We start from the raw sequence: 13631 nt of genomic DNA on the forward strand, positions 1-13631 counted from the left end.
GCCCACCGCTAGATCTCCACAATCCTCTTTAGCCTCGTTCTACCTTCGTCCGGTCGTCTCTCCTTGTCAGGATACATTTCAGGCCTTCCTGCTTGACGAACCAGTAGTCAAACAGCTCCCACTCGGCGTTTGGATCGGCCAGTCGGACGTGGTATCGACGGAGCAGCTGCGGCACGAGCTTCGACATCTCCATCAGGGAGATGTTCTTGCCCAGGCATGTCCGTGATCCGGCTCCAAACTTGGTGGGACATGAGGTTAGCCCAGCTGGCTAGTCATAGGGGAGGAGGTGGACCGGCGTGTGGGGACAGGATAGGAGGAAGGGATGAAGTACTTACAGCGAGCCAGTTCCGGTCCATCAACTTCATTGTCTTCTCATCGGCTTCGATCCACCGCTCCGGCCGGAATAGCGCAGCGTCATGCCCATATACTGCTTTGTCCCTCGCCGCGACCCAAGGGTTGAAGCCTACAATCGTCCCTGCTGGTAGATAGACTCCGTCGATTGTGGCTCCGCCTGAGGGGACAACCCGCTCAAGCAACTGTCCCACGGCGGGATGCATGCGCAACGCCTCCCTCATACATGCCTGGAAATATGGCATGCGCTGCGCTTCGTAGTACGTGACATACTCGGACAGCTCGCCGCGGGCATCGAAACTGAGGATCTCATCCACACATTTCTTGTACGCGTGCGGGTTCTTACAGAGGTGATAGAACAGTGCCCGGAGGGAGATGGCTGTTGTATCGGAACCAGCGAACCTGTTTCAACCACTTGTCAGCTTTTCAACAACAGAGACCTTGGTCGCGTATTGGTCTGCTCCAAGAAACAGGGCCAATATACTCACACGTTCGAACTCGCATGTCCCAACAACTCCTTCTGGCTCATGACTTCTTCGCCGTCCCTTGTCATCTTGAATTTGTCCACCATATCAGACCGTCCATGCTCAGCCTTGGCATTCTGCCTCATCTCCAACTGTCTCGCGGCGAACTGGACAATGTATGCTGCTGAGTTCAGTCGCTTGATGGCAGGTACCATATCGGCTAGCCGTGAGACGGTGTTGTTCCCCAGCAGCCACTTGTGCATGCTCGGAACCTGACCGATGATCGAGTTGTAGAACAACCGACCTTCAATCGCAGCAATGATGCCATTGACGTCTTCCTCTCTCTCCATGAACCCTAGTCGGTTGGAGAAGGTGATGCTGCTGATCACATCGAATGCGTACCAGTGCAGCCACGTACCAAAATCAATCTTCTGGCCTTGCAGGCCATCAAGCTTGCCTTCCAGTATCCGTGTGCAGTCATCGGCCAGGGGTTCAAAGTCGAGCAAAGAGCTCAGGGCGAACGCAGCACCCACAGGTCTTTTGAGATTCCTATGCCCGACAGGGTCGACAATCGAAAAGACCGTGGGAATAGGTCCAACGGGCGACTTGGCATGGAATAGAGTGTAGAAGTTGCTCTTTTATTGATATCCCCGGTCAGTATCAGGAGCCTCTCCTTCTCGCTCCCTCCGTGTCGCCATATCGAGCTCAGGGAGAGGAAGGGAACAAACTTGCCTTGTCAAACTTGCTGGTAATGCTATAAACATTCGAGATCTGCTCCGAATCTCCCAGACTCACATGGTTAGGCCCCACGCGGACCAACTTCCCATACCTGGCATGGTACTTAAGATGGCGCTGAAATTGCCGTCCAGAGTAGGCGCTGAGCATGCGATCAAATGGCAGGATGCTGGCTAAGAAGGGGCCCGGGATTTCGCGCAGACCTCGGCGGTAACGGATGCGAACAAGGGCTATGATGGGAAGGACAATTAGAAGGATGAGCGAGAAGGGGAGCATATAGGTGGCGAGGAGTGGCGAGGCTGCATCGTTCCGCGTGAGGATCATCTTGGAAGGACTGGGAGTGTGTCTGAGTAGGTATTGGGAGCAGTGTCACAGTGTCACAGTGTCGTATGTCTCTTTCCAGCTGCCAGCCTCGACCTGATATGTAAAGCGTCCAGTCCAACTCTTCTATCGCTGAATAGGCTCCGACCGACTCCCACATTACCAAGACAAACAAATTCCCGCGGACCAAATAATAGAGGGTGTGCGTATAATAATCCTTGCTGATCCACCATTTCCAGGCACTTACTGCTCGCTGTGGTGTAGGGACGCGGGGACATCGGGGTCGAGCATAGATGGGATTGACGGCCTCCACATATCGACTTGATGGCAGATGCCGAGCCGAGAAGATGTTGTTAGAGATGGGGATGCCGGGGAGGAGTGGAGGTGGTGGAGCGAACCAGCGACCGATGGAGGCGGAGAGTGGCTTCCCTATCTATCCCCGGGGTCGCAGGTAGAGAAGCACTGAGGGATGGGTGGTCGGAAACAGCTTTGATGAGCACTCGGTATTCCTAATGGTGGCAGCAGCATTACCTGGGCACGACTGCAGTTGTACAGTCTGAAGAGGACGCGTCGAGTTGCAATATCTCGTGATCTGAGATACCAAGTATTATACACTAATGAAATGTACGAGTACATCATCATCGCCCGATCTTTCTTGTCAAATCGCCTCCCGCCAAACACCCTACCCGCTACGACCCTTGACCCTATTCATTAAGTGCTGGTTCCGCAATCTTGTCCAGAATCGTCTTTACTTCATCCCCCCGGCCAGAACCGCCGTCCAGCTCTGTGACCAGATTCACAGCCTTCAGTTTCAATTCGCGTACAACCTTCTTGGTATACTCAAAGCTGCCTGTGCCTTCCATATACTTAACCGCGTACCGCTTGACTTCCTCGTCGGTAGTTTTCTGTTTGAGAATATTGACCAGCTGCAGATTGGAGGGATTGCTTCTTATCGAGTGGATGATGGGGAAGGAGAATTTGCCTTCAGTGAGGTCTTCGCATAGACCCTTGTTCTTGGTGTAGGTGCTGGAGGAAAGGTTCAAGTAGTCGTCGCAGATCTGGAAAACCAGTCCCATCAAGTTGACAAGAGGCACGCAATCTATGCGTCCCTTTTCCGGAGACTCGGCCTGCATCAACTTTACAGCCAGACGAAACAAGCCTCCAGTCTTGTTCTGTACCATTTCCAAGTAATCGTCCTCTGTGGGGCAGGTCAATGTGTCACGCCAGTACAAATCCATCCCCTGGCCGCGATGGAGGTTGAGAAGTTCGGTGGTAAATATCTCAATCGCCTCATCTCTGTTTTCCAGGTGCAAAAGGTCTTGGAGGGCGAGAAAGTAGACATAATTGGCACTGTTGATCGTTTGGGCCGTCCCGAAGATATTATGTGCTACAGGAATGCCTCTCCGCAACACGCTGTTGTCCTGTACATCGTCGATGAGAAGTGAAGACGTATGTAACATCCCCACGACCTTTGTGATAATATCCAAAGACTTCGATGGGACATGTAGGAAGGCATCAAAGGCCTTGATCAAGGCCGCGCGGATATCTTTCCCAGGGTGAGCAAACAGGTAGTCATAAGGGCCCAGTATGATCTTCTCTTTCTGCGGTGACCATTCTCCCGGCCTTTTAGTGATCAGGTTTTCCGGCGCAGATCGTTTCTTTGAATGTCTGCGCTTGAGGCTGTTCGTATGGTCAGACAGAACGGGGGCGGGATTCATCGCTGGCGGCAACGAATGGTGCTTCGACGAAATCCAGGAATCCTCTGGTAGAGGTTTGAGGACGGATTTCGAAGGCTGTTGGTGAAGGCCATTGAAGACACCGGCGGAGCTGTAGCGAATTGGAATCGCGTTGGGAGAAGTCGGGTTTTCTGTTGAGATGGTCGACATGCGTATTGATTCTATCCTGCAGAGGACTGCATGTGAAAATGCGGGATGAGGTGGGGAATTGTGCAGATCGTGCTTTTGGAGTACGCAAGCTTCAACCCTGGTGAGCAAGCAGAAGAAGGACCAGAGGAGTCTGGAGAGATTGGCAAACGAGTCTGGGCTGGTGGACGAGAGGAAGACCCAAGGCGTGGAAAATGGGTGGCATCAGCGGTTTTGATCAGATGCTGGTGAGAAGGTGCTCCCAAGGCGGGAAACACTGGCAATGGCTATCTAAACAGGGTCATCACATGAGAGGTCATGACGACAATGCAGCCGCTAGGCACCGATTCTCAGCGTGGCTTATTCGGGTGCCTGGCGCTTATCAACCCACCTGATCTGGGCTGCGGTACGGGGCGCCAGCTGCTGTGCAATAGCTGCTAGTGACACCGGTGGCGCCAGTGGTAGGTGGACCGAGGACGCAACTGGAGGTCCCCTAGCTGCATCCCCCGCATGGTCGCCCTGACAACTTGTCTTGTTGATACTTGCACGCAGCACAGGTACAAACGATTTCTCTCCCATCTTTATCTTCGACGACGTGCTATAGCCCGCAACGTGTAAATTCAATCGGTTCTTTACCCCAGTGGATTTTTCACCATCATGGAGGCTTTGCTATCACACTCCTTCGACTACCTTTCCTCGAGTTCTCCTCAGAAAATCCGTAAAGGACTCCGCCAGGTAGAAGGCTTGCTTGCACAACTATGCCTGTCCAGAACCAATCACGCCGCAAACAAACGCCAGTCTATGATTCTCCTGGGATCATCGAGTCCTTCCTCGCCTCATTCGAAGAACCTTTCAGAGCTACCTTCAGACCCAGCCTTTCGCGAATTCTTCAAACTACAACAGAGCTTCCAATGGAACATTTCGATGAGGCTGGTTGCATGCCTCGAGAGACTCCTGGGCAAAGAAAGCAATGGGACGAATGATCTGTTAATCATTCAGACGTTGGATTTGATCCAAGGAGTCCTCCTGCTCCATCCGCCTTCGAGAGCGCTGTTTTCGCAGGAGATATACATGAACGTGAGTCTTGGTCTGACACCACTATCAACCCTCCAGAACCTAACGTCACCAGCTCTTTCTCGACCTTCTCGACCCTTCAAATTGTCCCGCTATCCAATCCTCTACAATTATGGCCCTTGTGACCTCATTACTTGACAACCCCCAAAACACTCGTACATTTGAATCCATTGACGGCCTGCTGGTAATCACGTCCTTGTTCAAATCCCGAGGAACTTCCCGCGAGGTAAAATTGAAACTGGTTGAATTCCTTTATTTCTACCTCATGCCCGAAACTACATCCTCGAAGCTTGCGGGCTCAACATCTGCCACAAACACCGCGATTTTGGGAGGGCGAGGAAAGGAAGTGATTGCCGCTTTTGATCGCAGGAGAGGGGAGACGGTCAATGGTGCCGATGGTGGGGGGGTGGGTGGGAAAGGTGCGAATGTGAAAGACTCTGGCAATACCAGGACGACCGAGGAAAAACAGAGTCTGCTGGGGAAGCATTTGAGTAACGTGCAGGATTTGGTGGAGGACCTGAGGGAGGGGGGAGGTGTCTTTGGCGTTGGCGCTATCTGACAGCAAAGCGGTGACCAGTAACGAAGTGGAAGATGCATGAACCCATTTGCAAGATACCCATTGAACATGATATCGAGTCTGCTCAATTGAAGCGTTTCGTGCGCTGTGCTAGCGTGGTCAGGATTCGGCATACTCGCTCTACAGTTTGTGACCAATATGAAGGACAAATTTTCTATCTGGCTGGTAGGGAGATATCCAAACATAAGACGACTGCCCATTCAATGTCAAGGTTCGGGCTCTGATTTGTGCCGCTCTTCGCGACTTGCTACCTACCATCAATACACTTCAATACGAATGCTGCATATCTTGGTACGATCCTGCCAATAATGTTGCTCTCATTGTCAAGGCCTCTTATGCTTCGATGAGCAATGTGACTCATTCACGAGAGAGGGGAATGGCAGCCTTGCGGAGAAACTTTACAAAATTGATCAGAAACCTCTTGCTTCACAATTTTTTCTTCCACTTTCACCGTAGGCCGCTTCAATCCTGGTATATTTTCCCCCAGGAAGACCGTATTCGCCCGCCCACTTCTGCTGGCAATTCCTGCTCTCTGTCTGGCTATTGAGGAGGCCCGATACACCACGAAGGCATCTGTGCGGAGACGAGTTATCATCACCATGTCTCAAGTGATACCACAGTCTCTTGATCCCACGACCCGCTACCTCTCCACCACGCAAGCCTACGATCTTTGGTCGGCTGTGTATGACACAGATGGTAACTTTCTGCAAGCGTTGGATACGATCGAGATGAAAACTCTCATGCCAAGAATGCTCGAAATTCTAGATGGAGACTCCTGTCCTCGACCGTGGACAATGGTGGACTTGGGCTGTGGAACGGGCAGGAACACAGCAGCTTTGCTGGAGGTGGAACGTGCTGCGTCAGTAGTCGGGCTTGACCTCAGTCCTGGCATGCTTGAGGTGGCAAAAGAACGACTGCAGAAATTCCACGCAAGTGGCAAGCTGCAACTCAAGGTTTATGATATGGTGCAAGAGTCAATGCCGCCAGAGTGTGCCATCGGCGCGGATGCCGTGGTGTCGACACTGGTCATCGAACATATCCCTGCGGACATCTTCTTCAGCACAGTCGCCAAAATCCTCAGACCCGGAGGTATCTTAGTATTGACAAACATGCACTCAGAAATGGGCAAAATCAGCCAGGCTGGTTTCATCGATCCGAAAACGGGTGAAAAGATTCGTCCAACCAGTTACTCTCATACGTTGGCTGAAGTCGAAGCGGCCGCTTTAAAAAGTGGGTTTGAAGTGCTTGGACAGATCAAGGAGAAGGCTGTGGATGAGTCAATGGTAGCAACCCTGGGACAAAGGTCAGGGAAATGGGTTGGCATAACAGTATGGTTTGGAGGTATTCTCAGGAAAAAATTACATGACAGTCCCTCAATCAGAGAAGAAGCCGCGCAAGAGGCGGTTTCTGTGTCGGACTAGGTTTTGGTGCTTCTCTAAGGACGAGTTTAGTGTCCGTGTCTTGAAAGAGAGGTGTTCGTCAAGAATAATTTGGGTGTATGCAAAGAGGCTGGCATCGAAAAGGCCTGGCGTGGATTGACCAAAAAAAAACTTGTCATCGCCCAGCAGTATAGACAATGACCGAAATGCTTGTTCAGCCTGGGAGTAAAGTTGCTGGGGGTCGATGATAGTGTTTGTTTTTCGCAGTTCTTCTCTTGCAGCAGCTTGTAGCTGATGAGCCAGACTTAGGCGGACGGCCGAGGATGATGAGGACGGTGCAACGTACAGCGGCCATGCGACAGCCCTGAAGTTGTCCTCGTCGAGATACAAATAGAAGAGCCAAGCGCTTCTAATAGCATGATCAATCAATGCCGAGTATGCGTCCTGGCGAAGGTGTACAGTCTCTTCCTTTCCCCCCTGGGATACGACCCATTTAACTAGTCGATTGGCGGGAACGGGAGAAGCTGGTCGACTGGCATCTCTCGAGGCAGGCAGGAGGAAAGGTAGAGCTCCGGTAGGGGATGCATGGTTATTAGATGGCCGAGTATGGAGAGGGATGCCGTGGAATTTGAGGTAGGCTTGCCATTTCAGACAAGATGGATTGAAGGAGGGGCCATCTCGAGAGGTTGGCTCATCAGGCTGGAAAATGCAGAGGATGTTCTCGTGTCGATGTCGAGGAACGCGCTGCGGCAAAGCATTGGCAGGATATGTGACGAGCGGAAATCGATCGAAGATGCGACGAAGGGGTTGAGGAAGAGACCAAGAGAAAGACGACGGGGTATCTTTCTCAGACGTTGGACGAGGCCCCTTTCTGCTTTTATTGTCGTTGTCGGTCATGTCCACCCCCATGGTCGGTTGGTATGTGAGAACGGAACCAAGACCGGAGACAAAACAAAAAAATGTACAAACGTAGCCAAAGATGACTGGCTCGAAGATAGGTAGGCTGAATGTAGGCGCCGGCTGACCTGCATAAGCTTGGGGGCATCAAGCACGGGAACTTCAACCACTAATACCTTTTTCCCTCTCTATTGGGACAGCGCCTGTGCGGATCCCGCGTCGGTGACTCGCTTCTATTTGAAGTTCAGCTTGCAGTCCCTGAGGAGAAGTCTCACGCTCTCAACTCCGCCATAACGCCACTACCATTGTTCTTTGGGTTGTCCCATGTGGAAGAGCCCATATTCAATTCTCAACCTCCCCTTAGTCCATGACAGTCGGCACGCTCCCCTCAGTAGACATGTGGTCGGCCCCAGTCCTTTCAGTGTTACCTTTTGGTCCAACAAACTGACGCCGCCCTTGCCGATCAGACCACGAACTGTACCCGACAGATCCAATTAGAAAGCGAGTCTATATTGTTGCCCACTTCCCCTGAACGTTTGTCCTCACTTCACGGCGGTAACACCAACCAGCCACACTCGGGTCGCTACATTACGGCGCTGAACGATGCAAGACCCCTCAACCTCTCCGCCCAAGGTCGGCAGTCCTGCAAAGGGCAATTCCAGAGTCGAGGATGGCAAGGTCAAAAAGCTAAAAGCCTCCTACAAAAACGAGACACCCGCCATACAACATATCAATGGCAAGACATACGCTTGCGAGTCCTGCAAAAGAGGCCATCGGGTTCACAAATGTGACCATGGGAAGACGAGACCTATCTCTGAAACAAACCAACCCGGTCGTCCTTCAGCAGGCCAGAAGAGAGGATGCCACTGTCCGAGGAACTGCGCGTGCACAACAAAAGCTTGCAAGTGTGAAAGAGACTGTGCTTGTACTCAGGAGATGTATCTGATAGTTCGCGTGGATAACCCTGCCATTATTAGCCGGGATGCAACATCGACACCGAAACCAGTCTGGGAAGATGCCGACGGCAATAAGATGACTCTGAAAAAGGTCTGGGCAGATGCCAATGGGAAAGAAATCGACGATGAGGAATATCAGGATCGGAAACGACGCATGAAGGAGCGTGAAGAGGCCAGGTCGGACGAAGCAAAGCCGTCCTGCTGTGGTTCTGGAAAAGCCCATCCCGAGCCCGAGTCGCCCAAAGGTGGTTGTCGACATCGTCAAAACGTTGCAGCGATACAGCCTCATCCCGTCCTTGTGAAACCCGAGCCCGACCGTGTCCAGGAAGTTCAAACTAAAGTTGAAGGAGCATCCTGGAAGTCCAATTGTTCTTGCGGGTCTGGCTGTTCCTGTCTTTACTGTCCCGATCATCCCAACAACGCAACATCAATTAATCACACCCAGCGACAAGTCAAGAACCTCGCAGAGCAGGCATATATTGGGAATCAAAGTCTAACTCCGGTCCCCGCTATGTCTCAGAACAACCCAAGGTCATGTATGGGCGGACAACCATCCTTTTTCCTGTCAAGAACACCCGCTGTATCTCAACACCAGTTGCAGCAGTTCTTTTCAGACACACTGAATCCGAATGCCATTTATTTGACATACCCTATACAGCAGCATTCATGGAGTAACCGGCCTCTCAGTTCACATTGTTCAAATGTACATTCACCGTCTAGTAGGATGGGCATGTCACCAAATGAGGTATATGCCGATCCATTAACCGATACTCCAACTCCATGGGACCTTCTACCCAACGAATCCAATGGTACATGGAATTTCTCAGATGGACAGCTGGGAGACAATTCCTTCAGCTGGACAGATTTTGAGGCTTCCTATGGAACCGACTATGCTATTGGCCAAGCCAGAGTGGCATCCATGCCAAACGCCCATGACCTCCCCATCTTCCAACCTCAATCAGCTCTGCAAACACCATCGATGAATGCAGATATGTCCTCGATCTCTAGCCCACCACTGCTTAGTGGATTCCCCGACACTCTGCCGCCTTTCAACTCCCAAGAACCATTTGTGAGTCTGGACGAGGCAGCCACCCAAGATCCGTCCAGCCAAAGTATACAGGCAAGCGTTTTCAGCCCTGGAACGCTTGCCGACTTCTCGACCCCCTCACTACCCACCTTTCCTGTCTCTCACACCCCTGAGCTTGATTTACCAGACCCTGCTGCACAATTCAATACGCAGATAAGTCATGTCAATGGAGACCCCAGAAATTGGAACGGGAATGGTTATACTTTTTTCCAAGAGAGTCATACCGACTCGGACTTGAGTCGAAGACCAGTACCGACATCTCCAGCAATCACGAGCAATGCCCTCTGATGTTCGACGGAGGCTTGAAAGAACCGGCGTATATTCGCACAATAAAAGAACGACCCACAGACCGAACAACCGCATCATGACTAAATGACAAGACCTGACGACGAATTCCGTTCCGGGACTATGGATAGAGAGGTGCAGTTGGCAAACATGCATTTTAGATTTATTGAGGGGTCTTTCTCAACTATCGGGATGATGCATACAACTTGAGTATTCAGAGATTGACTATCATCTGCATTTTTTTCCTGTTGCAGTCAATAGCACTATGGCGGGTTTGCCGCAGATTTTACTTTCAATATAAAGTCGAAGCTCTTCCTATTCATCATCCGCTTTCGCGAGCGTGTTCTCAGAGCGCTTTGTTTCGAATCCCAGTGACATCCTCTCGTCGAGCCAAGTCTGTCCTCCACGTTGACCTTACTTTCCAAGGAAACCCATTAAGCAACATTCAGCTCTCCAATACCTTGTCTGGTCACGGCGGAGAGCTCTGGCAGAGTAGTCAGGACGGAGTACTTCTTTTTGCTGTCTGGGACCTCTGCCTTGCTTTCTTTTCTCGGAGCTGCTTTGTCATGGCGTGTCTCGACTTCCATGCCGAGGCCACTATCTGCCCTTTCTCTTCTCTGATCTCGTGCGCTGCTGGCCTCGATCCGTGCCTTGATGCTGATGACGTTCACGAACTCTACGCCGTCCACGAACATGACGCCATCCTCGCTCATCTCGATCTGGCTTGCCGCCCTTCTTCGCAAGGGAAAACTCGGTCGGGAAAAAGAGAATGTTCTCGATCGTGCATGAGTGCGTTGAGATTTCGGCGCAATGCGTTCGGAAGAGGGTGAGAGTGTGGTGGTGGGTGATGAGGTGGACGAGGGGAGAATGAGGTCGTTGAATGTGTGCTTAGACTCGTTGTTGTTGTTGCCAGGATTGTGATTGGCATTTGGTGTCACACTCGGTTTAGAGGCAGTGGAACCGCAAGTTGGGTCAGATGGAGTGTCCCTCCCAGCTTCTCTGGTGGCGTCGACCACGACCGGGGAAGTCTCTGTCGGTTGTGGACTCGAAGACGATCTCGGTCGCTTTATGAGCCCACCAAAACTCGCCCTCTCTGCAATTGCGACCGAGAAGCTCTTTCGCGGCTTAAAGTCCTCTTCAGCAAGTTCGGAGATGGGACTGGCCACACTATCCAAGCGCGATGTGCTTGAATTGCTGAGAACTGACCATACTCTCCTGTGACTTTGATTTTCTGTTTTGTTCACGAGGGAACCGGTGCTTGTGCTTCGCGGTCGGCGCTGATGCTGGGACTTTGGTCTTGAGTGACTTCTGGAGTGCGGGCGGCTGAGACGCTGGCTTGCAATGACCTCTTCACGAGATTTAGGCACATCCGGGCCTGGACAAGAACCTAAACGCTCGGTCGAGTAGCTTCCCGAGGGTGTCTTGGAATGTGCCCTGCCGCTATTGACTAAGATCGACTTCAGCGGTGCAGGAGACGAGGTGCGTGAGTTTGCTCGAGATGACAGTTCTGGAAGGCAGGCATGATATTGCAGGTTGATAATTTCGGTGTGGTCTCTAGAGTTGAGCATGCGATGGCACCACGACACATCCCAATCTTGGGATTGGGCACTTTTCGACCTGGACCTCGACCTCGACCTTGAAGGTGAAGTAGATTTCAAACCCATTGAGGGTCTACCTGACGCAGACCTGACAAAGAGAAACTCGCCACCGTTGATGTCCCAGTCTCCCCCATTCATGGCATCCCCATTGCCGACACGACGGACGATTTGCCAAGCAGATTTCAGGGCACCACTTAAGAGCGAATGCTCAATGTACCCGGGGGCCTTGTGGCCAAGGGATAGTGTGCGATACATTCCCAAGAGCTCGTAGAGGCGCAAGGAGGGGTCGGCGTAGATGTCATAAGGACATTGTGTGACGTTCTTGTAGGAGGTAATCAGACTAGGTTGGCCAGGCCCGACGATTATGACCGTAGGGAGGGTACGAGAAGCAGGTTTGGAAAAGTTCGTCGTAGAAGCTACAGACGTGGAGGCATGTAGCGACTTCTGAGATGGATGAAACGGCGACTCTGTCGAAGACAGCCTTCGGACGTACTCCTGGCAGTTCCCGCAGAAGAAATGCCTGATGAAGACGACGAGGATTCTTTTTTCGGCGGGAAAGACATCGCAATCGTAGAACAGGGAGCCAAATCGTAGCGGAGTCCCAGAGGAAGAGTAGATCTCGTGGTCAAAAGCCTCTCGCAGCGCTTGACGTTCAGGCAGGGGTTCGGTGGTCATGACTGCGGATCGTGACCGACAGGCAGCGTGATCCCAAAGAATGGCTGATTTTTTCTTTTACTCGAGTGTGTGCGACCGAGAAGATGACGAGCCTGCTGCAGATCAACTGCGCAAAAGAATGGAAATGAACAAGACGAAACGCTGACTTCGGCGCAGGAAGGAAGATTCAAATAGCTACTCGGCACCACGTATCTCTCACACACTTTACCTTTACCAAGGAGGCGCTTGTCATGCCTACCTATGACGGAGGGATTGTCATTGTTGACGAGGAGTTGCTGTCGGAGCACGACAGATCCGAAACCCTGGGATCCAGTTGGTCAGTGAAGCGGCTGAACGAGGCTGCTACATGATAACCTATTGAGACGACAGACTAAGTCGAATCGAGGGATTTTGTTCAGTGTTGGGAGGTGTTTAAGCGTGAGAGAAGCAGCTAAAGGTGTTGGTCGTGTATCAGATTGAAATTTGCCCGTGTTTGAGGGAACAGGTGTTTCACCAACGAACAACCTCCTGAGCCTCGATGATGGCCAGTGGGTCGAGAGCGACGACGAGTTGCGAGGGTGACACGGTGACAAGCTCTCGCCATCACGTGGTACCAAGCCTTCCCAGATGTCGGCTCCGCTCGTTACCGACTCGCCGACCACCCGAGCACCTCCTTGTAGGGAGAAGTCCTCCTCAGCTCAACTTGGCAACAGACGTGTTGTATATGTGCGCAATTACTTATCGTCGTGGTAGAATGCTCTTCACTGTCCAGCCCTGGGAGCTACGCGAAGACTTCTTCTGCAAAGGAGATGTGCGAGAGGCGATTCTGACAAACGGCTTGACAATCGGTGACAGCCCTCTGCCGCCATTCCCCCAATGCGATTTGACTCGCAGAGACGAATCTCTGCTTCTATGAAAGGTCATCTGTAGCCGAATTCGCCAAGGCAATGATTCAGAGTTCTTTGGTGTTCGATGCGGCAATCTTCACCGTCCCATATGACGATTACTGTATTCACCAGGACAATCTTGACGAGGCTCGCGCTCTGCTTTTGCGACATATGCGAGAGATCTCCGTCTCTTCAAGGCCATCCAGGAACAACTCACTAGAGTCGCGGGTCAGGGTTGCGTCACACCTGGGACTAGATTTCTCGCATCGTGCCTAAGCGACTGTTAATCTGGGGTAAAGCTCACATCGATCCACTGGTGTGATGTTGTTCTGTTCTGACCCTACAGCCCGTCCTTCCAGCAATATTCGCTCCGACACGGACAATGATAGGATTCTGCAGGGGAAATTCCCCGCCAAACAGTGCGGCTCCATGCGGGGTATTTGTTAGCAATTTGGAAGCGCGGCTTGCGGAGACCAACTGCTCGCTTACCTACCAGGCCTACCT

General features: G+C 51.9%; 6 protein-coding genes across 6 annotated transcripts; 3 read left to right on the forward strand and 3 right to left on the reverse strand.

Moving 5' to 3' along the window:
* Positions 1-28: 28 nt before the first annotated feature.
* Positions 29-1874, reverse strand: AYO20_04204 (hypothetical protein; the record flags this gene model as incomplete). Its single annotated transcript, XM_022642503.1, has 4 exons — positions 29-238; positions 336-753; positions 840-1420; positions 1611-1874. The coding sequence occupies 4 exons, from the start codon at positions 1872-1874 to the stop codon at positions 29-31; spliced, it is 1473 nt and encodes a 490-aa protein (XP_022501600.1).
* Positions 1875-2575: 701 nt separating this feature from the next.
* Positions 2576-3757, reverse strand: AYO20_04205 (hypothetical protein; the record flags this gene model as incomplete). The annotated part of the gene is made up of 1 exon (XM_022642504.1): positions 2576-3757. The coding sequence occupies one exon, from the start codon at positions 3755-3757 to the stop codon at positions 2576-2578; it is 1182 nt and encodes a 393-aa protein (XP_022501601.1).
* A 633-nt stretch (positions 3758-4390) lies between these two features.
* Positions 4391-5366, forward strand: AYO20_04206 (hypothetical protein; the record flags this gene model as incomplete). The annotated part of the gene is made up of 2 exons (XM_022642505.1): positions 4391-4810; positions 4863-5366. 2 exons carry the CDS (start codon positions 4391-4393, stop codon positions 5364-5366), a joined length of 924 nt encoding a protein of 307 aa, XP_022501602.1.
* A 617-nt stretch (positions 5367-5983) lies between these two features.
* On the forward strand, positions 5984-6805 carry AYO20_04207 (hypothetical protein; the record flags this gene model as incomplete). Its single annotated transcript, XM_022642506.1, has 1 exon — positions 5984-6805. The coding sequence occupies one exon, from the start codon at positions 5984-5986 to the stop codon at positions 6803-6805; it is 822 nt and encodes a 273-aa protein (XP_022501603.1).
* A 1791-nt stretch (positions 6806-8596) lies between these two features.
* AYO20_04208 (hypothetical protein) lies at positions 8597-9991 on the forward strand (the record flags this gene model as incomplete). The annotated part of the gene is made up of 1 exon (XM_022642507.1): positions 8597-9991. One exon carries the CDS (start codon positions 8597-8599, stop codon positions 9989-9991), a length of 1395 nt encoding a protein of 464 aa, XP_022501604.1.
* Positions 9992-10422: 431 nt separating this feature from the next.
* On the reverse strand, positions 10423-12261 carry AYO20_04209 (hypothetical protein; the record flags this gene model as incomplete). Its single annotated transcript, XM_022642508.1, has 1 exon — positions 10423-12261. One exon carries the CDS (start codon positions 12259-12261, stop codon positions 10423-10425), a length of 1839 nt encoding a protein of 612 aa, XP_022501605.1.
* Between the last annotated feature and the right edge of the window lie 1370 nt (positions 12262-13631).

The sequence above is a fragment of the Fonsecaea nubica genome, assembly GCF_001646965.1.
Source record: "Fonsecaea nubica strain CBS 269.64 chromosome Unknown Scaff21, whole genome shotgun sequence".
Classification (NCBI taxonomy): domain Eukaryota; kingdom Fungi; phylum Ascomycota; class Eurotiomycetes; order Chaetothyriales; family Herpotrichiellaceae; genus Fonsecaea; species Fonsecaea nubica.